The 25,725-nt window shown below is 40.2% G+C and overlaps 1 protein-coding gene across 1 annotated transcript in view; it reads right to left on the bottom strand.

The window, feature by feature from the left end:
- TXNRD1 (thioredoxin reductase 1) overlaps window positions 1–25,725 on the bottom strand; it is a 116,614-nt gene that overhangs the window by 29,948 nt on the left and 60,941 nt on the right. Inside the window, 3 exon segments of the mRNA NM_001256419.1 lie at window positions 1,723–1,842; window positions 4,210–4,282; window positions 6,342–6,470. Of these exon segments, the coding sequence (NP_001243348.1) occupies window positions 1,723–1,842; window positions 4,210–4,282; window positions 6,342–6,470 (322 nt within the window).

Below are 25,725 nucleotides of genomic sequence, written 5' to 3'. Positions count from 1 at the left end.
CTGGCCTCTGTTTACCACCACCACGAAAGGCTCAGGACTTGCTGTTTCTCTACTAAAAGTAGAATGGAACAGTATACAACTCACCCACATGTGCCAATCATCTAAGCTGCAGCAATTATCAATGTTTTACAAAATTTCTTCTCATATCCCTCTCTCTCTCAAGGGTCTGAGCAAATAATGTGATCCCAACATTATAAAACTTTAAAAGTTAGTGATTTTCTAAGATTCCAGACTTGAAAAGGGTACAAGTCTGGAGGCGCAACGGCTCACACCTGCAATCCCAGCCTCCCAGTTGGAAGGCTGAGGCGGGCGGATCATGAGGTCAGGTGTTGGGAGACTAGCCTGACCAACATGGTGAAATATAAAACTTAGCTGGGCACAGAGAGAGGTGGCTGTAATCCCAGGTACTCAGGAGGCCGAGGCAGGAGAATCGCTTGAACCCAGGAGGAGGAGGTTGCAGTGAACCGAGATCTCGCCATTGTACTCGCTTGAACCCAGGAGGAAGAGGCTGCAGTGAACCGAGATCGTGCCTGGGTGACAGAGCGAGACTCCGTCTCAAAAAGAAAAAAAAAGGTACTATTGATTTTAAATAGAGAGTCAAAAGTGTCAACAAAGGAAGCATGACTAGTTTGAGTGAGAGCAAAATTTTTCAAAGCATGTATTTATGCCTTATCTTTACATTTAATAAACAATTAAAACCCCGAAAAACCCACAGAATAGTTTATCCTGGCTACTGGCTAGCGTATTTTCCTTCAAATGTTCCATAATCCATAGGTCTCAAACCTCAATCAGATAGAGGTTGGAATTTCACTCTTCATAACAGAGTGACATATGTCATAAATTAGCCAGGAAGCTGCGCCGGCTCTCACCTTATTATTCTAATAGATAATGCAATCTACTTTCTAAAATTAATAATTCCAATCTCTTCAACTCGTCTAGGGTTTCTAGGTTATCTAGGGTACTCTAAATATTTTTAATCCAACAAAGTCTAACTACTCCCTCTCCTCAACAAACAACAACCACCCGACAAATATTGGCTAGTGAAACAGACCTCTTTGGAGGGAGAAAAATGCAACAGCTTCAAGAAAACAAACGTAAAGTAATTAGTAGTTCCTTACAAATTACAAACACTGCATGATTTCTCACAAATACTACATGACAATATATTCAAAACAATTCTAATTTTATATTACATAAGCCCCATAGTCCAAGTGCAGTATCTGTTATTACCATTACAACTATGTAAATACTTGACAAAGGATAACTCCAGTGACTGTATCTATCAAAAATATAAACAACAAAAACAACTAGGCTGGCTGGGCACAGTGGCTCACGCCTATAATCCCAGAACTCTGGGAAGCCAAGGCAGGCAGATCACGAGGTCAGGAGTTTAAGACCAGCCTGACCAAAATGGTGAAATCCTGTTACTACTAAAAATACAAAAATTAGCTGGGCGTGGTGGTGAGCACCTGTAATCCAAGCTACTGGGAGGCTGAGGCAGGAGAATTGCTTGAACCCGGGAGGTAGAGGTTGCAGTGAGCAGAGATCACACCACTGCCACTGCACTCTAGCCTGGGTAACAGAGTGAGACTCTGTCCCAAAAAACAAAAACGAAAAACAACTAGACTATTTGCTACCTTCACAGAAATGGATGATGCATTACAAGATTGCAGCTCAACCCCCCAAAAGCACAAATAGAAGAGTAGCTTTTCCCTCCTGTACCTGTCTCCTCGACTTTCCATCCATAGTTTCGAGAGTCTTGTAGGGCTTGTCCTAACAAAGCGGCTTGGTGCATCAGTTTTTTAGGTATGCAACCCACATTCACACATGTTCCTCCGAGACCTACAACAACATTGAGAAATCAGTTTATAGCCTGCTTTCCAAGCCTTACAAACCTTCAAAGAAAAAAAAAGTCAATAATTATTACAATTCTAAGAAATACTGTATTATATTTGCTTAACGTGGCCAATATGTTTATTATTATTATTCCACTTTAGGAATAAGTTTATTCCTAAATCTTTACAACATTCCTAAGTTCAGAGACCCTTTTATACCAAACACAGCAACATCATCCTAAAACAAAACAAAAAGAGGGGCAGATTTCCACAATTTCCACATACTTCAAAGATTCAAAATTAAATGACTGCTGATAAAGATGCCAGAAATTGAAATTTTACTATGTACACAACCCTACACAGACAACCTCTGATTTGTCATTTTTCTACTTTATGTTGATACCCATGTAACCATACTGTGTTGCACTTTCAGTACATTATTCAATAAATTATATGAGATATTCAACACTTTATTATAAAATAGATTTTGTGTTAGATGATTTCGTCCAACTTTAGGTTAATGTAAGCATTCAGAGCATGTTTAAGGTAGACTAGGCTAAGCTATGATGTTCGGTAGGTTAGGCATATTAAATGCATTTTTGACTTATGTTTTCAACTTACAAAAATTTTTATCAGGATGTAGTCCCATTGTAATTCAAGCAGCAGCTGTACTTGCCATTGAATCTATGCACAGAGGTAACTGATAAAGGGGTTGTTACACTGGGCATGATTAGAATGTAGTGGGTCTTAAACTACATATAAAAGTAGTTTTGGTGAACTTGGTTTATATAAGTATTTTTAAGAAGGTGGCCTACAGCATTCACTTGATTTTTTAAAGGAGCATGACTTCCCTTGCTCCCTAAAAAAAGGTTTCATATCCCTAAGCTTAAAGAATATGGTGACAGCTTGTTTCCATTAGAACAAAACACAGGCAGGTGACCAAAATGACAGGAGTAAGAAAGAATACAACTCAAAGTAAGTCATCTGAGCGGAATGCTACCAGTGTCACTCTGGAGTGTATGCTCACAGGGCAAAAAGGGAAATAACTAGCACCAAGAGCAGTGTCTGACACAGAATTGACACATTAAGTATCTGCTGCATGGATGAATCAGAATTTGTGACATCACCTTATATGGACTTCTTGCTTCTTTGTTCCTTCTAATGCAAGCAGTCAAGCAATCTTTAACAAAATTTATATTATCATGGCCAGGCACGGTGGCTCACAAGGTCAAGAGGTGGAGACCATCCCGGCCAACATGGTAAAACCCCGTTTCTACTAAAAATACAAAAATTAGCTATGTCTCATGGCATGCACCTGTAGTCCCAGCTACTTGGGAGGCTGAGGCAGGTGACTCGCTTGAACCCGAGGACAGAGGTTGCAGTGAGCAAAGACTGTGCCACTGTACTCCAGTCTGGTGACAGAACAAGACTCCGTCTCAAAAAAATAAAATTTGTTTTATCACATGGCTCCCCTGCCTTAGAGTCTTAAAAGGTTCATTTTTATGCTTTGATTAGTCCAATTTGGTCCAAATTATATGCTCTGATTAGTCCAAATTCCTCATCTTGGCCTACAAAGCCCTCGATAGTGACACCTGTCTTCCTCTCTGGTCTCAGCTCACATCACCACTTCCAGCTCCCGATATCCACGCCATAGCCATGAAGGACTCTTACCTATCTCAGGGCCTTTGTATGTGCTATCTTCAGAGAAAGAGAAAAGCTTCCTGGAAGGTTTTGCCTCACCTTTTGACAGCTGGCTCATTCTCATTGGCCTCTTCTAAATGTCACCTTTTCAGATGCCTTCCTTGATAAATCTTCTCAAAGTTAAACTCTCCTTTATCTACTTCCTCTCTATACCACTATATAATTTTTTCAATGCCACTTACCACAATTCCTAAAGTTCTTACGTATCTTTTGTCTCCCCACTTAGAACATAAGCTCCACAAGGGCAGGAACTTTGAATGCACCAAGTTCACTGCTACGGTCACTGCCTTGGTTCATAATAAATCTTCAATAAATATTTGTTGAATAAATGAATAAGGAACATATAAAAACTCAGAAGCAGCAAGGGCTATGCAGTAAGATATCTGATTCCAGTTCTTGTTGAATGTAGGAGGTAGATTTAAAACAGAAATCCATATGTGAAAAGTTTATATTTTCAGTTATTAAGCCCCTATATATGCTAGATAACCTAAATTTTTAGCATTTAACTTGATCCATTTTAACTTAGCTCAAATAAAAGATATATATGTTTTGGGGCTGATTTTTCTTTAACTTAGTTTTTGATTTTTTCAATTAGGTTTTAGGAGCCTGTTAGATTAGTGCCAGGGGAAAACAGCTTCGAAAACATCACTTCTAGAGTATTTTAAAAGCTCACCCCATCTAGTTCCAAGAGGGGTGGGAGTGACAAAGTCCAGGACCATCACCTTCTTGCCATATTGGGCTGCTTCCTGGAAAATAAAATTATTAAAATGAGTTGGAAAGGTTAACATGACAGATTGGAACTGGGCTGTAAAAAATCCATTATTTTTTTTTATTAAGCTATAGAGCTTAAAGCATAACAAGCAATCAACACCTGGGTACTTCATACACCATGATGATTAGTTCAACTCGAGGATAAAAATTAAGAGATATTCAGATAGTTGTGAGAGATTTTAAAATTATGCAGATTACAGTAGTAAAATTGTTAGAATCCGCTGGAAACCTTAGAATCCTCTATCAAAATTCCACTCAAACAATAACAGATTAAGCAGTAACCTCAAAAAAGAACATGGCCATTTCCAAGCAAGTTGCCAAGTAGCTGAAAAAGCAGGTTTACTGACAGTCTACAGCCCTTAATGCAACCTATATCCTATAAGGTGATATTTTTAAAAGCATTTTAAAGTTTAATCTAATTTGGTTTCTAAGGAAGAATATTGAAGAAGTTTTTCTTCTGTATTATAAGATTTCCTAAAATTTTCACATGAGGAGCTCATGAAAAAGTTGACAATATCTGTATTTCCAAATCTATTTTTAGGGAGGGAAGACAAGAGTTAGAAGTTTGTTTAACAAAGTATCTTTTATCTGAGAAACAGAGTAAGCTTTTACATTGGCAACTATACCTCCAAAGGTTATTTGAAAGGACTGAACCTGCAAGTCTTTCAAATACACCACCACTGGAGTAAAATACATCAGGTATTATTCCTGAATTACTTTCAAGCTTCAATGCTACACACTGGTCTTCCCCTAATTTGGGCACCTTTATCCTTTACTGATTCAGCACAAGCTACACCTTAGGGAAGGATAACCACATCATCGTTTGAAGGAACCTGTTGGGAAAGGATGACAGGCCCAAGGGGTCCTCACATGGGAAATTTATCTTGATTCAGGACCAGGAGCATCCTCTTCCCAATCACCCTCAGACCACAGAGTTAGTGGTTATTAGATCACCTCACATACACAGAAAGCAAATCATTTTTAATAAATGGGTTTAAGAAACCCAACTGCTCTCCATCTTTTTTATATTGGGGAGGAGGGGTTATGAACAGAGAAATCATTCAAGTGAAAAAGACAGATACTAATTAAGAATAAAAAATATATGGCCGGGTGCAGTGGCTCACACCTGTAATCCCAGCACCTTGGGAGGCCAAGGTAGGCAGATCACCTGAGGTCAGGAGTTCGAGGCCAGCCTGGCCAACATGGCGAAACCCCATCTCTACTAAAAGCACAAAAATTAGCTGGGCGTGACGGTGCACGCCTGTAATCCCAGCTACTCAGTAGGCTGAGGCAGGAGAATTACTGGAACCCGGGAGGTGGAGGTTGCAGTGAGTCTAGATTGCACCACTGCACTCCAGTGTGAGTGATAAGAGCGAAACTCCATCTAAAATAAATAAATAAATAAATAAATAAAAATAATAAGAAATATATGAGCCAGGTGCAGTGGCTCACACCTATAATCCCAGCACTTTGGGAGGCTGAGGCGGGTGGATCACTTGAAGTCAGGAGCTTGAGACCAGCCTGGCCAACATAGTGAAACGTCGTCTGTACCAAAAGTACAAAAAATTAGCTAGGCATGGTGGTGGGCGCCTGTAATCCCAGCTACTAGGGAGGCTGAGGCAGGAGAATTGCTTGAACCTGGGAGGTGAAGGTTGCAGTGAGTGGAGAGCAGGCCATTGCATTCCAGCCTGGGCAATAAGAGTAAAACTCAGTCTCAAAAAAAAGAAATATATTTGCTTAATTTCAAACCACTTTTATACAACATCCTTATTATCTCTGAAAAGTCAACTAAAAAAGGGAATGAAACATGTTCCAAAATACTGGGCTCTATATTTTTATATAAGGACCATCTATTTCAGTCTGGAAAAGTGATTTATAAATTGGTCCTTTACCATGTCCATGTTCTGCCCAAGTTAATGTGCAAAATGTCACAAGAGTGGACCAAATAAATTCCACAGAGAACAGAGATGACCCTGTCAAGGAAGTTAATATTCTAACCACAACCCAAACAACACATAACACAAGGAGCCTTGCCTTAGCAGCTGCCAGGCCTCCAGAGCCCCCTCCAATGATGATAAGGTCATAGTCATAGTCACAGGACTCTGGAAGATCCTCAGGGCCGTTCATTTTTAGTAGCTTTTGAAGTCTGCCCTCCTGATGAGCCTAAAAAAAAATAACAGAAGAGAAAATAATTTAACTTAGAATCAGCAATTTCTATAAAGCTTTGTAAGAAAATCTTTCCTTAAAGAAAAACAAAAGGAATTTTCAAAGGGAAGATGTCATTTGATTTATGTTAATTATAGCATACAGACAGAAATATTCAACCTTCCTTAAAGTGGTGAACTGCTTGCTTTATTTTAGTTTATTAACCTCAAAGACTCTCACTGCTAACTACTTTGAAGTGTTCATATAATACCTCTACATAAGTAAACCAACTTAGGTCAAAAATCAAGATTAATCATCAGCCTTTTATTCTTAGAATTTTTAAACTAGGTTTTAAACCAGGTTTTTAAAAACATTTGTACTATGTTTCAATATAATTCAGCAACCATCTTTACTTTCTAATCAAAGGTAGAATGAGTGGGTTATGATCCCTGGCTAAGATAGGGGTTTGGTAAATAGGGGCACAACTTAATCTCAGTATAACAATCTTAAAAGATCAGCCAAATTTAAGATTTTCTACACTATTTAGCTGGGGTGTAAAATCTAGAAATTCAGACCAAAACTGTCAATTGATACTGACTTGTATGAAAAGTTAAGTGTAAAAGTTGCTGCTCTTGTAGGATATTTTAAATAAGCACAACTCTGCAAAGCTCATTCCTTTAATTTGCATTAATATGCATGAAGTCTTTCATATTTAGTATTTATATTTAGTTTCCATTTACTTAGCAAGTAACAGACTTTTATAACTTAGATGTTAGACTCTCAATTTTTAAAAAATCCTTGCATTCCACTAATTCTGATACCCATCGATTATATTTCACATTGGTTTAATAGGATATTTTGGTGATATATTTAATATTACCTTTTTATTAAAATAAAAATCTATGTTAACAAGAGATAATGACTGAGAATGCCTTCAGCAGGCACAATACAATGTTTTTAAAATATCAAGTCTTAGGCCAGGCTCAGTGGTTCATGCCTGTAATCCCAGCAGTTTGGGAGGCCAAGATGGGAAGATCACTTGAAGTCAGGAGTTCGAGATCAGCCTGGCCAATGTGATGAAACCCTGTTACTGCTAAAAAATACAAAAATTAGTCAGGTGTGTGGCATGTGCCTGTAATCTCAGCTACTCTGGAGGCTGAGGCAGGAGAAATGCTTAAACCTGGGAGGCAGCGGTTGCAGTGAGCCAAGATCACACCACTGCACTCTAGCCTGGGCAACAAAGTGAGAGACTCCATATCATAAAAAAATCAAATCTTAACCTTAATAACAAAAAAAGCCCCAAACTTACCAGCCCAAACTGCACATTTCTCTCTTGCCTACCATCAGATGTAGGGGGTGAAAGGCAGAGCGGTGGGTCAGCAGAACAAGGTTCCTGGGATGTGGAAGGGGATGTGGTGGAGCTATGTGGCGGAAGCAGCACAGCATTGTGGCTACCTCTTGGCAGCACATCAGGCACACATAGTGGCTCAGGGACTGAAGGGAGAACACCTGGAAACCAGCAACAGTGGGGACAAGACTGCGCCACCCTGACAGTCTGCACAAAAGGTCTAGCATGAGAGGCTGGTAAACACAGCCAGTAGTCATCAACTGGCATTATGGCCAAGGCTCCTCCTTCAATACAAGGCACTGTGGGGGAAAAACAACTTGGTAATAACAGCCATTCGATTAAAGGATCAATTAAGCTTCAAATAACTAGTGTGACTCTCTACTCAGTCTCAAAGAGCATGACTTACTGGTTTAAGAGTTTTTTGGTCTTTTAAAAATTAAAGTTAATGTTTATTATGTCTGTATAATCTGGGCATGGATTTTGAAAAAGTCATTTATGTATTTTACAAATTTTTTTCTTTCTTTTCTTTCCTTTTTTTTTTTTTTTTTTTTTTTGGTTTAAGAGTTAACCAATAAACGCAATTAGATGCTCTGCTGGAAAAATAACATATAATCATTTTTCATCTTGACCTCATTTTCATCTTGACCTGCATGAACTTAGCAAAGATGGTGACAGAATACGACAACCAGTTGACTAAATGACAACCACAGTTCTGGGAATCCCCCTCCTCCAATATACCTACTAGAAGAAATACCAGAAAATGTATCCTCATGCTGAAAAGCCACATATTCCATCCACCAATGTTTAAAATCTGTTCCTTACTTAAATTCTGTACCTGGGTTCTCATGGTTTAAACTTAAAGTCAACCAGTGCACAGATTTTACAAAAAAGGCTCTGGATGAGCCTCAACATTTTTAAGCACTGTAGGTAAAACTGGCAAGACACAGGAAATTGAAGCATTCAGTTGACCTTAGAATTAAACATTTTGTTTTTAAATTTTAACCAAACTTGAAAGTGCTGTCATTTAGTTCCATGTATCTCACCTCTCACCTGAAATATAAATAAAATAGAAGATAGAAGACAGCTCCCCCAGAGAGTATAAGAAAGTAGCACAGAGATGCGGTAAGGAAAAGAGAAAATGCTCCCATTCTCCTCCAATTACAATTGCTAGAAATTATGTCCGCTGACCATGGTGTTATATCTACTGACCATGATGAATGCCACAGAAGTTCTCAAACTTTTGCATCTCAGGACTCCTTTACAATCTTAGCTTTAAAATTGAGACTCCAGAGAGCTTTTTTGTTAATGTAGGTTTTATCCATTTACTATATTAGAAATTAAAATTGAGAAGAAAATTAAAATATTAACAAATTTAAGAATAGGTCTAGTGTGGTGGCTCATGCCTGTAATCCCAGCACTTTGGGAGCGCAAGGCAGGAGGAGCATGATGTCAAGAGATGGAGACCATCCTGGCCAACATGGTGAAACCCCATGTGTACTAAAAATACCAAAAAAAATTAGCTGGGTTTGGTGACATGTGCCTGTAGTCCCAGTTACTCAGGAAGCTGAGGCAGGAGAATTGCTTGAACCCAGGAGGCAGAGGTTGCAGTGAGCTGAGATCACACCACTGCACTCCAGCCTGGTGACAGAATGAGACTCCATCTCAAATAATATTAATAATACACTTATTAAATGTTAACATGAGTATTTTTACTTTAAAAAAAAACCTTTTTTAATTAATGAGAAGAATGGCACTGTTTTGTATCTTTGCAATTCTCTTTAATGTCTGACAACAAAAGACAGCTCATATCTGCTTCTCCATTCAGTCTGTTGCAATATCACCTGTCATGTAACCTCTGGAAAACTTCACAGTTCACATCCAAGAGAATTATAGTATTATGAAAATAATTCTGACCTCAAAGTATGCCTGAAAGGGCTACATCCACTTTGAGAACCACTGCTTAGAATATGAGTAGATGACCTGTAGGCATTTGTCACTTGTTGGCAAGGCTTACGCATTGAATAATCTTCCTTTTCTTCCACCTGTCTGTGATAGTAATCCCTTTCCCCAGCTCTATTCCCAGTAAAACACTGCTCAAGTCTCCTCCAAAAAGGGTACAATACAGAAAGTAATTCAACTGTGTCAGCCTTTTAAAATCAGAAGAAGCAATCCTGACTTTTCCCCCAAACATAGCTTCTATCCTTTACCAGATTTGTACTTTTGTCCCCCTACCATTATACATGGCTCTGGTTCAGAAATAACCTGAGTTAAAATACTTGCTCTACCACTCACAAGGCCACGTGACTTGGACAAATCACCTAATCCTTAACGAAGCTAACAGGTTCCTGACCTCACCAAATGGCTGTGTTTAAGAAAGAAAATGCATGTTAGCATAGTGGCTGGTAGGAACTAATCCCTTTAAGTTACTAATTCTCCACTTCCTGAAGAAGGGAAATTGCCCGGAACTAAGTCAAGAAGTGCTAGAACATATTTTACAGGTGTCCTCTGCTGAGCTTCCCTGCATCAATCTCCACCTGAAATGCCCTCTTCCTAACAAATCTTATCTTGAGCCAGTATATAGACAGACTAGCATGATGTTATAAATTTGTATTCAGTGTACAAACATATTACCCTTCCACTACATTCCCTTGGAGACTGGGGGCTTCCTTAACCAACACTCTAGAGATTGCAACACAAAAGTTACATTTTATCCAACAAATTTCTCTTCAGTTCCCAATGTTCTTTTCTCTCTTACAACGCCAATAACACAAGCTGCCACAGCACTCAGAATATACAACTGTTCCACTACCTGGGATGTCCTCTTTTCTCCACTCCAACCCCTTCATGCCCTTCAAACTTCAATTAGAAGCCTTTACTTAACAGCCCTTGTGATATGGTTTGGCTGTGTCCTCACTCAAACTGAATTCCCACGTGTTGTGGGAGACACCCTGTGGGAGGTAGGTAATTAAATCATGGGGCAGGTCTTTCCCATGCTATTCTCATGACAGCGAATGAGTCTCACAAAATCTGACAGTATCATAAGGGGGAGTTCCCCTGCCCAATTTCTCTCTTTGCCTGTGGCCATCAGGAGCAAGATGTGACTTACTCCTCCCCCTTGCCTTCCTCTGTGATTCTGAGGCCTCCCCAGTGATGTGGAACTCTGGGGTCATTAAACCCCTTTCTTTTGTAAATTGTCCAGTCGTGGGTATGTCTTTATCAGCAGCATGAAAATGGGCTAATACACCTTGAGTTGGGTGCTTCTCCTCTGAGATCCCAATGCTACCATCACACAATCCCATCAACTCTGCAAGGATGGGCATCCTGTCTTTCATCTCTGTGGCCCCAGACTTTGGGAGCACTACCACCTTACTAGGTGACAGCCTAGTCTTATGGAACCACCACCATATATGTGGTCTATTGTTGACCTCATGCAGTACATGGTTGCCCTTATATAGTGCATTACTGTATTCTGGTAAATGACTTATGAAAAAGAGATTACATTTCAAATGCCTCCTTCAAGGAGCCTCCCCTTAACCCTTCTTCCCAGGCAGCACTTCAATGTCTATCCAAGCAACTTTTCTTTTTTTTTAGGATAAGAGTCTTGTTCTGTCACCCAGGCTGGAGTCCAGTGGCACAATCTTGGCTCACTGCAAACTTTGTCTCCTGGGGTCAAGTGATTCTCTTTCCTCAGCCTCCTGAGTAGCTGGGATTACAGGTGTGTGCCACCAGCCCTGGCTAATCGTTGTATTTTTAATAGAGATGGGGTTTCACCATGTTGGTTAGGCTGGTCTTGAACTCCTGACCTCATGATCCGCCCGCACATGCCTCCCAAAGTGCTGTGATTACAGGCATGAGCCACTGCACCCGGCCTAAGCAACTTTTCTTCAGCGCTATCATCATTAACAGGAATATGCTGTCTTTCTCTATGATAGGGCGAACAATCGTTCTCAAGGTTGAAGTCTGGATCCCTAGAACCAGTGAATATGTTATGTGTAAAGAGACTTTGCAGAATGATTAAGTTTTTAAGAGAGAGATTTTTCCAGGATTATCCCAGTAGGCCCAATGAAATCACAAGTATTCTTATAAGAGGGATGCAGAGAGAGACTTGATTATAGTACCAGGAGATATGAGGACAGAAGAGGTAGCATTGCCAGCTTTGAAAATAGAGGAAGTGACAGATTGTGAGCCAGGGAATGCAGGTGGGCTTTAGAAGCTGAAAAAGGCAAGGGAACAGATTCTGCCTCAGAGCTTCCAGACGGAATCAGACCTATTGATATTTGGATTTTAGCATACAACCTCCACAACTGTAAAATAATTAGTGTCATTTAAAACCATTCAATGTGGGGGAGCGGGGGAAGATGGCGTGGTAGGAGCCTCTCAGGATTGCAGCTCTCAGTGAAGGTGCAGAGGGTGAGTGCAAGCCGCATTTCCAGATGGATCTTTGTTACCCACACAACGGGGAAATTCCCAGGTGTAGGAGAGACACGGGACGCCAGCACAGCTGTTTCAACAACTGGCTCTTGAATGTTGACTGGATAAACAATGAAATGAAGTAGAAATAAAGAAGTTCTTCGAAAACAATGAGAATGAAGACACGACATACCAAAATCTCTGGGACACATTTAAAACAGTCTCCAGAGGAAAATATATAGCAATAAGTGCCCATATGAGAAGAGTGGAGAGATCCAAAATTGACATCCTATCATCAAATTTGAAAGAGCTAGAGAAGCAAGATCAAAAAAACTCAAAACCTAGCAAAAGACAAGAAATAAGATCAGAGCAGCACTGAAGGAGATAGAGACATGAAAAACTCATTAAAAAAAATCAATAAATCCAAGAGCTGGTTTTTTGAAAAGATCAACAAAATAGACAGACCACTAGCCAGATTGATAAAAAAAGAAAAGAGAGAACAACTAAATAGATGCAATAAAAAACGATAAAGGGGAAATCACCACAGATTCCACAGAAATTCAAACCATCATCAGAGAATATTACAAACAACTCTATGCACATAAACTAGTAAATCTGTAAGAAATGGATAAATTCCTGGACACCTGTGTCCTCCCAAGCCTAAACCAGGAGGAAGCTGAAACTATGAATAGACCAATAACAAGGTCAGAAGTCGAGGCAGCAATTAAGAGCCTACCACACAAAAAAGGCCCAGGTCCAGATGGCTTCACAGCCAAATTCTACCAGACACACAAAGAGGAGCTGGTACCATTCCTTCTGAAACTATTCCAAATAATCCAAAAAGAGGGAATCCTTCCCAAATCATTTTATGACACCAACATCATCCTGATACCAAAACCCAGCAGAGACTTAACAAGAAAAGAAAACTTCAGGCCAATATCCATGATGAACATAGATGCAAAAATCTTCAATAAAATGCAAGCCGATTGCAACAGCACATCAAAAAGCTTATCCATCATGATCAAGTAGGATTCATCCCGGGGATCCAAGGCTGGTTCAACATATGCAAGTCTATAAATGTAATTCACCACATAAACAGAACCAAAGACAAAAACCACATGATTATCTCAATTGACGCAGAGAAGGCGTTCGACAAAATTCAACAGCCCTTTATGCTAAAAACCCTCAATAAACTCGGTATCGATGGAACGTATCTCAAAGTAATAAAAGCTATTTATGACAAACCAACAGCCAATATCATACTGAATGGGCAAAAACTGGAAGCATTCCCTTTGAAATCTGGTACTAGACAAGGATGCCCTCTCTCACCACTGCTATTCAATATAGTACTGGAAGTTCTAGCCAGAGCAATCAGGCAAGAAAAACAAATAAAGGGTATTCAAATAGGAAAGGAGGAAGCCAAATTGTCTCTATTTGCAGACGACATGATAGTATACCTAGAAGACCCCATCGCCTCAGCCCAAAAACTCCTGAAACTGATAAGCAACTTCAGCAAAGTCTCAGGATACAAAATCAGTGTGCAAAAATCACTAGCATTCCTATACACCAATAACAGACTTAAAGAAAGCCAAATCAAGAACGAACTGCCATTCACAATTGCTACAAAAACAATAAAATACCTAGGAATACAACTTACAAGGAATGTAAGGGACCTCTTCAAGGAAAACTACAAACCACTGCTCAACAAAATAAGAGAGGACACAAACAGATGGAGAAACATTCCATGTTCATGGTTAGGAAGAATCAATATCGTGAAAATGGCTATACTGCCCAAAGTAATTTACAGAATCAACGCTATCCCCATCAAGCTACCATTGACTTTCTTCACAGAACTGGAAAACACCACCATGAACTTCATATGGAACCAAAAGAGAGCCTGCATAGCCAAGTCAATTCTAAGCAAAAAGAACACAGCGGGGGGGCATCACACTACTGGACTTCAAACTATACTACAAGGCTACAGTAATCAAAACAGCATGGTACTGGACCAAAACAGAGATATAGACCAATGGAACAGAACAGAGGCCTCAGAGGCAATACAACATATCTACAACCATACAATCTTTGATAAACCTGACAAAAACAAGCAACGGGGAAAGGATTCCCTGTTTAATAAATGGTGTTGGGAAAACTGGCTAGCCATGTGCAGAAAGCAGAAACTGGACCCCTTCCTGACACCTTACACTAAAATTAACTCCAGATGGATTAAAGACTTAAACATAAGACCTGGCACCATAAAAAACCCTAGAACAAAATCTAGGCAAAACGATTCAGGACATAGGAGTAGGCAAGGACTTCATGACCAAAACACCAAAACATTGGCAACAAAAGCCAAAATAGACAAATGGGACCTAACCAAACTCCACAGCTTCTGCACGGCAAAAGAAACAGTCACTAGAGTGAACCGGCAACCAACAGAATGGGAAAAAATTTTTGCAGTTTACCCATCTGACAAAGGGCTGATATCCAGAATTTACAAAGAACTCAAACAGATTTACAGGAAAAAAACAAGCCCATCCAAAAATGGGCAAAGGATATGAACAGACGCTTTACAAAAGAAGACATACATGAGGCCAAGAAACATATGAAAAAATGCTCATCATCACTGGTCATTAGAGAGATGCAAATCAAAACCACATTGAGATACCATCTCATGCCAGTTAGAATGGCGATCATTAAAAAATCTGGAGACAACAGATGCTGGAGAGGATGTGGAGAAATAGGAACACTTTTACACTGCTGGTGGGAGTGTAAATTAATTCAACCATTGTGGAAGACAGTGTGGCGATTCCTCAAGGCCTTAGAAATAGAAATTCCATTTGACCCAGCAATTCCATTACTGGGTATATACCCAAAGGACTATAAATCATTATACTATAAGGACACATGCACACGAATGTTCATTGCAGCACTGTTTACAATAGCAAAGACCTGGAACCAACCCAATGCCCATTGATGTTAGACTGGACTGAAAAAATGTAGCACATATACACCATGGAATATTATGCAACAATCAAAAATGATGAGTTCGTGTCCTTTGTAGGGACATGGACGAATCTGGAGAACATCATTCTCAGCAAACTGACACAAGAACAGAAAATGAAATACCACATATTCTCAATCATAGGCGGGTGACGAACAATGAGAACACATGGACACAGGGAAGGGAGTACTACACAGTGGGGTCTATTGGGGGGAATAGGGGAGGGACAGCGGCGGAGGAGGGAGCTGGGGATAGCATGGGGAGAAATGCCAGATGTGGATGAAGGGGAGGAAGGCAGCTAAACACAATGCCATGTGTGTACCTATGCAATTATCTTGCATGTTTTGCACATGTACCCCAAAACCTAAAATGCAATTAAAAAATAAAATAAAAAATCATTCAATGTTTGGTAGTATGTTAGAGAAGCAATAGGAAACTAATATACCTACTGAACTATGAAGTCCATGAGAGGTGGGCACTGTTCTATCCACCATTCTTTCACTAGTGCCTAGAACAGTGACTGGCAAAATGAGTACTCAAACAGTTGTAGAATAAATGAATTACCAATCACTTGGTAATACATCCCCTAGGACAAGGGTCTAAAAAGCATGAAAAATGGTCATCGAGAATCAAAGGAATGTAAATGAACCATTACAGAGATGAACCATTATCATGGAGGGAGGTGGCATCATGGAATTTGCTGACTCTGATCTAGAGAGTGAGCCATTAACATGGAGTCTACAATGAGAAAAATTTTTTATATATATTATCTCATTTAACCCTCACAATAGTCTTCCAGCCAGATGTTTATTCCCATTTCATATAGAGGCCCTTAGAGATAAAGAAACTTGCCCACAAGCCAAGAATTCAGCCCAACTTCGATTACAGAGATGACAAACCTCTTGCTTTTCCAACTACACTATATACCATAATTCATATCTCCAAGTACATATCACAAACCTTTTCTGCTTTCTTACTGTAAACTTATTCCCACTTGGCAAATGAAAAACCTGATGTTTACAGGTTAAATAATTTATCCAAAGGGCATAACTAGAATGTTATAGAGTGAGGATCTCATCCCAGATCCTCTGACCATCAAGTGGTTCTACCATTCAATAGTTCTAATATATTAAAATATTCTCAAAATATTTTTAAAATATTTCTTAAAAATATTGTCCTAGTCTGGGTGTGGTGGCTCACACTGTTAATCCTCAACATTTTGGGAGACCAAGGCAGGAGTTCAAGACCAGCCTGAGCAACATGAGACCTTGTCTCTTCCAAAAAAAATAAAAATAGCTGAGCATGGTGGCACACAGCCGTAGTCTCAGTTACTCAGGAGGCTGAGGCAGGCAACTCACTTGAGTCTGAGAGATCAAGGCTGCACTAAGACATGATTGTACCTCTGCACTCCAGCCTGGGCAACAGAGCAAGAGACCCTGTCTCAAAAACAACAACAATTTTCCTACATTTCAGTTTATTGAACCTGCAAAATTTAAAGTAATCTATATTAACTAAGAAACAAGCAAATTTGCAGTTTGATTCTTAAACTCTGTATTTTTAATCTCCTTATTTCTTCAAGGTAAGCAGTCACTTTAATTTCAAAAATGAGGCAATCCATCATGCTGTATCATTTTACTGGTTGGTGTCATGCCAACCAGTAAAAATAAAAACACTAGTGGTTAACTTTATATTTTAACAGCTATTAACTTTAGAAAAGTCCCAAAAAGATTACCTCTCCTAAGCCTCCAGATTCTCTATTAATGCTTTCAAGTCATCACTGTCAAATATTCCTAGTAAAGACATGAGGCATTCAATAGAGCAACCGATTGGCAGTAAAGTACTGGGGCGGGACCTTTTTGCTGTCAGTGAGAGTACTTTTTCTTCCAGCAACAGATCTCTGCAAAACCCAAGGAACTTGGTTGGCAGAGACATGCTGAATTGGGGATCAGTGAGACCAAATGATGCTTCCATGACTGCTACTATAAATCAAAGGATAGTAGACACTTGCAAGGGTCAGCACTCTTCCATATGTGAAAGAAGGAATGACTAGTTTAGAAAATAACTGACCAAGTTTCATGAGAAAGTTTTGTTTTTGCTAAAACCTCTACTATATTATTGGTGAAGAACCTCATCTCCATACATGGAAGATCCTTCAACTCAGTCTTGGTGTCATTTGTCTGTCTCTGGATTTCCCTTTCCTGTACCACTAGACTTAGTAGGAAAGTTTGCCACTGCTATGCATAACAGATGCCTAAACATTTGCTAAATTACTAACAGCAAAATTCCACGACTACCAAACATTAAGCTCCTATAAGAATTGGGGTAAAAAAGCTTATGGGCCATGCTTACTGCACCTTCTCAAGTTGTTTTCTTAATGACCCAAATTTTTGGCAATAATCTCCAAATAAGGTTGTAACTTATATTCTTAAAACAACTACAAGCAACAGAAAGAAAAAAGCCTCTATGGCTTTACACTAAGTGAAGAACACCGAGATGAACTAACATGTTTTAGTTTCAGCAGGGGCCGTTTCCTAGCATTTAAAGCCCTGTTAAGAAATGCAAAATTTGGCTCACACTTGTAATCCCAGCACTTCGGGAGGCCAAGGCGGGAGGATCACTTGAGGCCAGGAGTTGGAGATCAGGCTGGCTAACATGGCGAAAACCCCATTCAAACTAGAAATACAAAAATGTGCTGGGTGTAATGGCATGCACCTGTAATTCCAGCTACTTGGGAAGCTGAGACATGAGAATTACCTGAACCCAGGAGGCGGAGGTTGCAGTGAGACGGATCCCACCACTGCACTCCAGCCTGGGCAGCAAGAGAGACTGTCTCAAAGAAAAAAAAGGCTGGGCACAGTAGCTCACGCCTGCAATCCCAGTACTTTGGGAGGCCGAGGTGGGTGGATCACAAGGTCAAGAGTTCAAGACCAGCCTGGCCAACATGGTGAAACCCCATCTCTACTAAAAATACAAAAATTAGCTGGGTGTGGTGGTGGGAGCCTGTAATCCCAGCTACTCAAGAGGCTGAGGCAGAGAACTGCTTGAACCCAGGAGACGGAGTTTGCAGTGAGCCGAAATAGCGCCATTGCACTCCAGCCTGTGACAGAGCGAGACTCCATCTCAAAAAACAAACAAAACAAAAAAAAGAAACTAAAAATTGAAGTGGGACAAATATTTCAAGTGGTTACATGATGAAACACCACAGTTCTGAAGGACATTCTGTGTACTAGCAAAGACGACAAAAGGACACTTTTATCAGTAGATAAAAACTACAAGTGGATACCAAAAGATTTTGTGTTCAAAGTATAATAGACAAAAACATATTCTGAGGATACTAATAGATGAAGTTATTCATTTCTTGCCCAGCTTAACATTCAAATATAATAGTTTTTCCATAAATCTAACAGGTCTCTTGTGCTGTTAACAATTCCATGCATTTGATCTTGTTATTCTCCTGCCTAGAATGCCTTTCCCTTCCTTGTGTTTCTACTCACCTTTCAGCCCTTAGCTGATGCTATTCAGCAGAGATACTACTTTTGCTGAGTCTAGTAATAGGAGAAATTGGAATATGGATACTCTCACAAATCTTTTTTTTGAGTCTTGTTCTGTCACCCAGGCTGAAGTGCAACGGCTCGATCTGGGCTTACTGCAAACTCTACTTTCTGGGTTCAAGCAATTCTGCCTCAGCCTCCCGAGTAGCTGGGATTACAGGAGCAGGCCACCACATCCAGCTAACTTTTCTATTTTCAGCAGAAACGGGGGTTTCACCATGTTGGCCAGGCTCGTATCGAACTCCTGACCTCAGGTGATCTACCGGCCTCAGCCTCCCAAAGTGCTAGAATTACAGGCGTGGGCCACAGTACCTGGCCCTCAGTCACAAATGTTAAGTCCTCTTTGCAATGACTTTTTTAGTCATAATGGTACCTATTCACTGCATTACAGACAGGGTTTTTTTGACTTTTATTTTTTACCCACTCTTTTCCCAACCTGGTAAGAAATCCTTTCTGGGATTCTCTTGGTTCCCTGAACAGAGAAAGCAACACCTTATCACAGAGCATCATAACTGGTTTTCATAAACTATTATGTTTTGTAAGTTATCAAATATCCTTTAATTTGGTATCCAAAGCCTTTTATTACAATAGTCTCAAAGGGCATTCAATAAAACATTCTCATTAATATGCCAGTGAATCTTTTTTTAAATAACAGAACATCATGGCCTTACAAATTACTAAGAAAAACATGCTGCACAGTAAAACAATGTTTTCGAAAATATTTTTTCAGCTTACAAGAGATACAGTATGTGCTTCAGTTTAAACTCTCCGAGATAACTTCAGGAAAAAAAAAAACCACAAAAAGGATCCTATACTAAGAAATCTTTAGCATGAGGAGTTTATCATAGCCTCAGAAATTTCAAAAGCTGCCACAATATTCTTCCAATCCTGTAAAGTCAAAGATATAACTCCCTGTTTCCTGCCATGGCAACTGGAATCATTTCCCTCACTCATTTGGTTACTATTAATCGGTTCTAATATTGGCAGCCTGTCTTTATCAAGCCTTATTCTTGCAAAACCATCTCTTATAATAAAAGAAACATAAAATATATTCTCCACAGTACGAGAAAAAGAGTTTGGATCAACCACAAACTCAAAATAGGACACGGGAGTACCAGGATACTTTCCAAAGTAGGTTTGCAACAATCCCAAAATCCTTTCTACGTTTCCTTCGGTCGCTTCTGGATACCTGCTCAGATCTAACTTCCTCAACTTTGTAGGCATATTCCCATTTTCTTCCATTCTGCGAGATTTTCTCTGGCGTTCAAGTCGGGGCTTTGGTGCAGAAGGTTCTGACTTGAAAGAACCGAAAACAAAATGGAACGTTTCTGCTTGTACCATCCAGGATGTTGCTTCCTTTTCTATGGCCTCCCAGAAGGAAAGGGTTATACTGTCGTCATAGCCACTCAACTCGTCAGGCTCACCTTGCATCCAATTCAGACCCACGAACACCAACAGGAAGTCACAAAATGCTACCTGATTGAAGAAGTTCATGTCCGAGTTTAGCTGCTTTGCCTTTTCTTTACCCAAATCAGAAGCCATCACAAGAAACCGGGCATCGAGGGCTGCTTCTCTGGTTCGGCTCACGTCATCAAACAGGACGCTGGCTTCCTCCAGAGCCTCGGTTAAGGAGTTGCTCGCGGAGTTCACCATGTCCTCCCGGTTATGCCGCACGCAGTGCATGAGCTGCCGGTACCGCCTGCGGATGCTGCGGCACTTCTCCTCGTCAGCGGTGAGGGGCAAGAGCACTGGGTCGATGTCGGCTTCCCCGGAGCTGAGGTTGCCGGAGTAGCCCGCCGCCCTCACCGCCACTCCCATCTTCCTGGGCTCTCCCTCCTCCGCCGCCTGCTTTGCAGCGTACTCGCTACTGGGGATGATCGCGAGCTGCTCCTGTTCTTTCTCCTCGTCTCCCTTGCGGGAAGCTTTTTCATCCGACATGCTGGCCATGGGTCTCTCTCAAGTAATGAACTTCCAGCGCGTGGAAAGTCGTGTGGAAACTGGCGGCAGTTGGAGCGGAGGACGCCTGCGCAAGCGCACTAGCGGCCCGAGCCGGCGCGACACTCCCCCAGCACGCTCCGCGGGAGGACAGCCCCGCCCCGGCCCGAGGCGCTCGCTCACAGGCCCGCGCCTTGATCCGAACGCACGCAATAATGGGCCTCGACCCCCACACGCGACTAAGGTCCGCTCAGGGGATAGCTATTCATTTTTCAAAGCGTTTACCGACTGGATCACCTCACTTTTAAAGAGACCCTTCTGGACAACTTTAGAAAAAACTGTTGAGGAGACTAAAAGGTCCTGCGCTTTAAAACCATCACTGCCATCACACACTGCAGTGTGGTCGACCTAGGGTTTTGTTTTTTTGTGAACTCAATCTGGCTGGACTGTAAATCGCTGGTGAAGCCAAGGACCGTGAAAAGCAGAAACTCCACTACAAACAGGCTGAACTCTCAATTATTTTGCAAGGTGGTGTCTGGACTCATTATACAAATATAGATCGTGTAATTCCTTTCACAGGTCTAAAACCCAAATCCCAACATCCCATGGCGGTTGGGGGAGCCGCCAGTATCCGTGCTAACCCCTGCAGGGTTAGTGGATGCTGGGCATGCGCATTACTCAGGTGAACTTTGGCTCTCCACCACCCAGGAGTGGAAGAATAGAGCGGGTACAGATCTCTGCAAAAGAGCAGTTTACTTAGAAGCTTGCCAACAGCTAAAGGCCACAGACTCTGAATGGGTCGTAACTCTGAACCCTAAAAGGTGAGCAAAGCTATGAAGATTTCAGATACAATCTAAGGATATGAAAGCTTAATCTGTAAATTGGGTGACTACACTGCGTTGGAAAATTTACCCATTGGATTTAATGGGGTCACTGGAAACTCAAGTGCAGTTAATTTGGTATCCAGACTTTTTGGATATCCGCTTATCAGTCTCACCAGCAGCGAGTAGCAAAGTATACTTAACAATGGGAATGAATGCATCTTGATTTTAAACAGAACATGCACCCAACCAACCCATGAGGATCAACAGCTTTTCAAGCGTACAATAAGTACACCTTAAAAAAAAAAAAAGGACACCCACAATTGCACCTGCCCAATTGCCAGTCTCATAGCACCAGGAAGTAAATTAGCCCTACCTTCCTTTATGCATCTAGACTTGCTCGTGTTTCTTAAGCATTTGCAGAAACTTTCTTGCAAATGCACAGAGAGCAAAATCCAGTATTAAGTTACTCCAAAATCCTTATATTACCATTTGCTCACAATTATTTTTTTTAACTAGTAGTAATTCTGGGAGATACATGCATTTTTCAAAAAACATGATGCATTATGGTTAGTTGTACATATATATTATATACATTTTGTTCTTATATACATAAGAACAAAAGCTGGGTTTTAGATCTTCCAAACACAGCTGTTTTTACATGGATGACTCATGTACTGAATGTATAAATTAAAATAGACTTAAAATTGTCCCAGCATCTACTGCAAGTTATTTGACAGCAAAGATTAAGTTAACAGATTCATGGAAGTAATCCTATATAGTGAAAGTAAAAGTTGACTGCTTTTCAGAAAAAGTCAGTTCTTACCCCTCTTCTGAAATAAAGGAAAAATGAGAGAAAGATAAGTTGAGACCCAGGATCATTAAAGGACCATATCTTTCCCAAGTCTGGCCAATTACAAACTAGTTTTTAAACCTCTTTTAAATCTTTGGTGAAAATACAATTAAGAATTCCAAGACCTGGCCAGGCTCGGTGGCTCACACCTATAATCCCAACACTCTAGGAGGTGGGCAGATTACCTGAGGTGGGAGGATCACTTGAGATCAGGAGTTCAAGACCAGCCTGGGCAACATGGTGAAACCCCATCTCTACTAAAGTACAAAAATTAGCCTAGTGTGGTGGGGGTGCCAGTAATGCCAGCTACTCAGGAGGCTGAGGCAGGAGAATCGCTTGAACCCGGGGGGCGGAGGTTGCAGTGGGCCAAGATCACACCACTGCACTACAGCCTGGATGAAAAGAGTGAGACTCTGTCTCAAAAAAAAAAAAATAAATAAAAGGCATTCCAAGACCCAAATCCCAAAAAGTCTGCTTTTACACTGAATGATATTCTTGGGAGCTTCTGACATCCACTTTAAATTCAACAGAAGCTACTTATAAAAGAACTCTGAAAGACAAGCCAACCCTTCCCACCCTTATGATGCCTATTTTCTCCTGGCTCAGAGGAAGGAAAACAGGGTCACACCAATTTGCCACATAAAGAGCCTTTCATCTAAGAATTTCAAAATGCCTTAGAAAACTATATTCTCCCAACCTACTTATAAAATGATATTACTAATACCATTACAGGAATTTCTCAGGAGATAACAGCCCACACAACTTCCTCAGAGCAACAGAGCATATCAAGGCAAGCATTATTAAGTTGTGATTTACAGTGCTGAATGCATTCTATGCTAGATTCCCCAAGAACTTTATTAACATGTAACTTCGATCATCCTAAGAAAGGCAGACTTGCATTATATGCCACCTTAAAAAATCTGCCTTTAGACAGTACTACAAAGTAAAACAATCTCAAGTTTAATAATTTTCCCCAATCATATAAAGAATGGGTTTTCCATGCTGGTGAAATCTTTCAATTAAATCATTCAACAGTGATTCTCTAACCTAAGGTCTAAGTGCTACTAATAATTATTTAAATGCAGCTTAAAAAGAAGAAACTGCACTACATAATTTCAAGTTACTGGTAAATTTGTCTATGACTAGGAATAGAAAGCAAGAAGTGCACTGGTACTTCAAAGAAATCAGTAGAGTCTACTTCTTCCCACAGTATAGACTAGTTCAGGCAACCATGAGACTGAGTTGCCTCAGAGATCATTTAGCTCCCCTCTTCCCCCTTTTTCCTCTTTCTTTGCTCAACTACCCAGGGTTCATTACAACCCTCCATTTCCTTTCCTCTTTTCTTCAGTCTTTTCTCCTATATTATTTTTCAGTCCCTTTTCTAGTTTAAGTTAATTCCAAGCATTCCTAAGCTCTTTCCCACAACCCATACTGCTCAACACAAACATGATAGCATGGATGACAAAAGTCACATGCCTCCCTGTAACCAAATAAAGGAAGATGTCACATGGAGTCCGCTATTTTTTTCCAGCAAGGTTTTGCTGTAACATTTATCTGTAACAAACAGATTTTTAAGAGACTTTTTAGAGCCAAACCCAGGAATCAGTCAGGTTTGAGTCCCACACTCTAACATATATGCTTATCCTATCAGCTACCTCCCTAAACTTTTCTGTTCCTTCTTTCATAGCAGCTTTTTTCCCTTCACACCACCAGGGCATCTGTTTAACACTGAGTTGTGAAGAAATGTGGTAAAAGTCCTAGTCTGATTTGCCAGAGTAGCAGGATGTTAGGTAGTTTCTCTTTCACCTTAATTTTCTTTAAGGTTATGTTTGTAGGTATACACTTTGCTTTTCTTGTTTTTTTATTATTAAAAGTAAACTTTGCTAAAGACAGATATCTGTTGAAAAAAAAAGAACAGAAAAAAAGATATCTGTATGTTTTTTTTAAATGAAAATTAGTTTCTGAAAAGACCACAGATTGTGGGAAGAGACAATCTCGATTCCAATCTTGGCTTATTAGCTGTTAGTATTATCTTAGCCAGCTTACTTAACCTCTAAGCCTCCAGCATCTTCATTTATAAGACAGGAACACTGCTACTGTTGACCCTTGAACAAAACAGCTTTGAACTGCGCAGATCCACTTATACCAAAAGCAATAAAAAAATACAGCATTTACCCAATTCTGCCTGCTACTTAGAGAGAAAAAAGCTTGTGAGAAATAAAAAAATAACTACTGTATTTGTGAGACATGAAACCTGTGAATACGGAGGGCTGACTTTCCATTTATGCTGGTTCCACAGGGTAGACTTTGGGACTTGAGTATATGAACTTGGGTATTCGCAAAGGTCCTGGAACCAACCCCGGAGGATACCAAGGGACAACTGTATTTAAACCATATAATTACTATAGTGAATGAAAATAATGTATCTGACAGTGTTTTCAACTACTGAGTGGGTACTTAATATATCAAATAATCCCAAAGATAGCAAATGGAAAAAACTGTATACAAACCAGTAGTTTCACTTCTGAATGTTGCTTTAGGAACAGAAAATTTTCTTTTTTGAGACTAAGTCTCACTCTGTCGTCCAGGCTGGAGTGCAGTGGCTCAATTTTGGCTCACTGCAACCTCTGCCTTCAGGGTTCAAGCGATTCTCCTGCCTCACTCTCCCGAGTAGCTGGGACTACAGGCGTGCTCCACCATGCCCGGCTAATTTTTGTATTTTTAGTAGAGACAGGGTTTCACCACGTTTGGCAGGCTGGTCTCGAACTCCTGACCTTGTGATCCACTTGCCTCAGCCTCCCATAGTGCTGAGATTACAGGCGTAAGCCACCATGCCCAGATCCAGAAAAAATATTTTAAAGGTTAAATCAGTAATGAGGAACACAGGAATATATTCCACTATAACAAATACTGGTGGAAAGAAATTTGCCATATCATAAAATAAAAAAAACCTACTAAGGCTTCAACTATTTGAAGTGTGTATAGTAACACTTTGAAGGGTGAACCTCCGTACCAGATATTCTGAAGCAGATCCATAGTCTGAGTTTATATGCAAAATTATTTATGTACATTTTTCTCAGGAATAGCTCCTTAGATTTCAGCAGATTCTTTTAAATCTAGTAACCAAAAGAGGCTCTGAATAACTGCTTTATTCAAATAAGATGGCATTATTATTAGAGAAGTAAAAGAGTCTCACTAAATAACCTGGACCCACTCAATTGAAATACTTTGGTGTAGATAAAACCTCCACCCTTGCTCTGTGGTCAAATCGTATACTTAATGACACTTAAAAAACCCAGTGCTGGCTGACTTGCCAAGCCTCAAGAATATAAACAAGGGTGTGAGATGAAA

The sequence above is a fragment of the Callithrix jacchus genome, chromosome 9, assembly GCF_049354715.1.
Source record: "Callithrix jacchus isolate 240 chromosome 9, calJac240_pri, whole genome shotgun sequence".
Classification (NCBI taxonomy): domain Eukaryota; kingdom Metazoa; phylum Chordata; class Mammalia; order Primates; family Cebidae; genus Callithrix; species Callithrix jacchus.
Note: the sequence above shows the minus strand (reverse complement) of the source record. Positions and strands in the feature narration are given on the sequence as shown.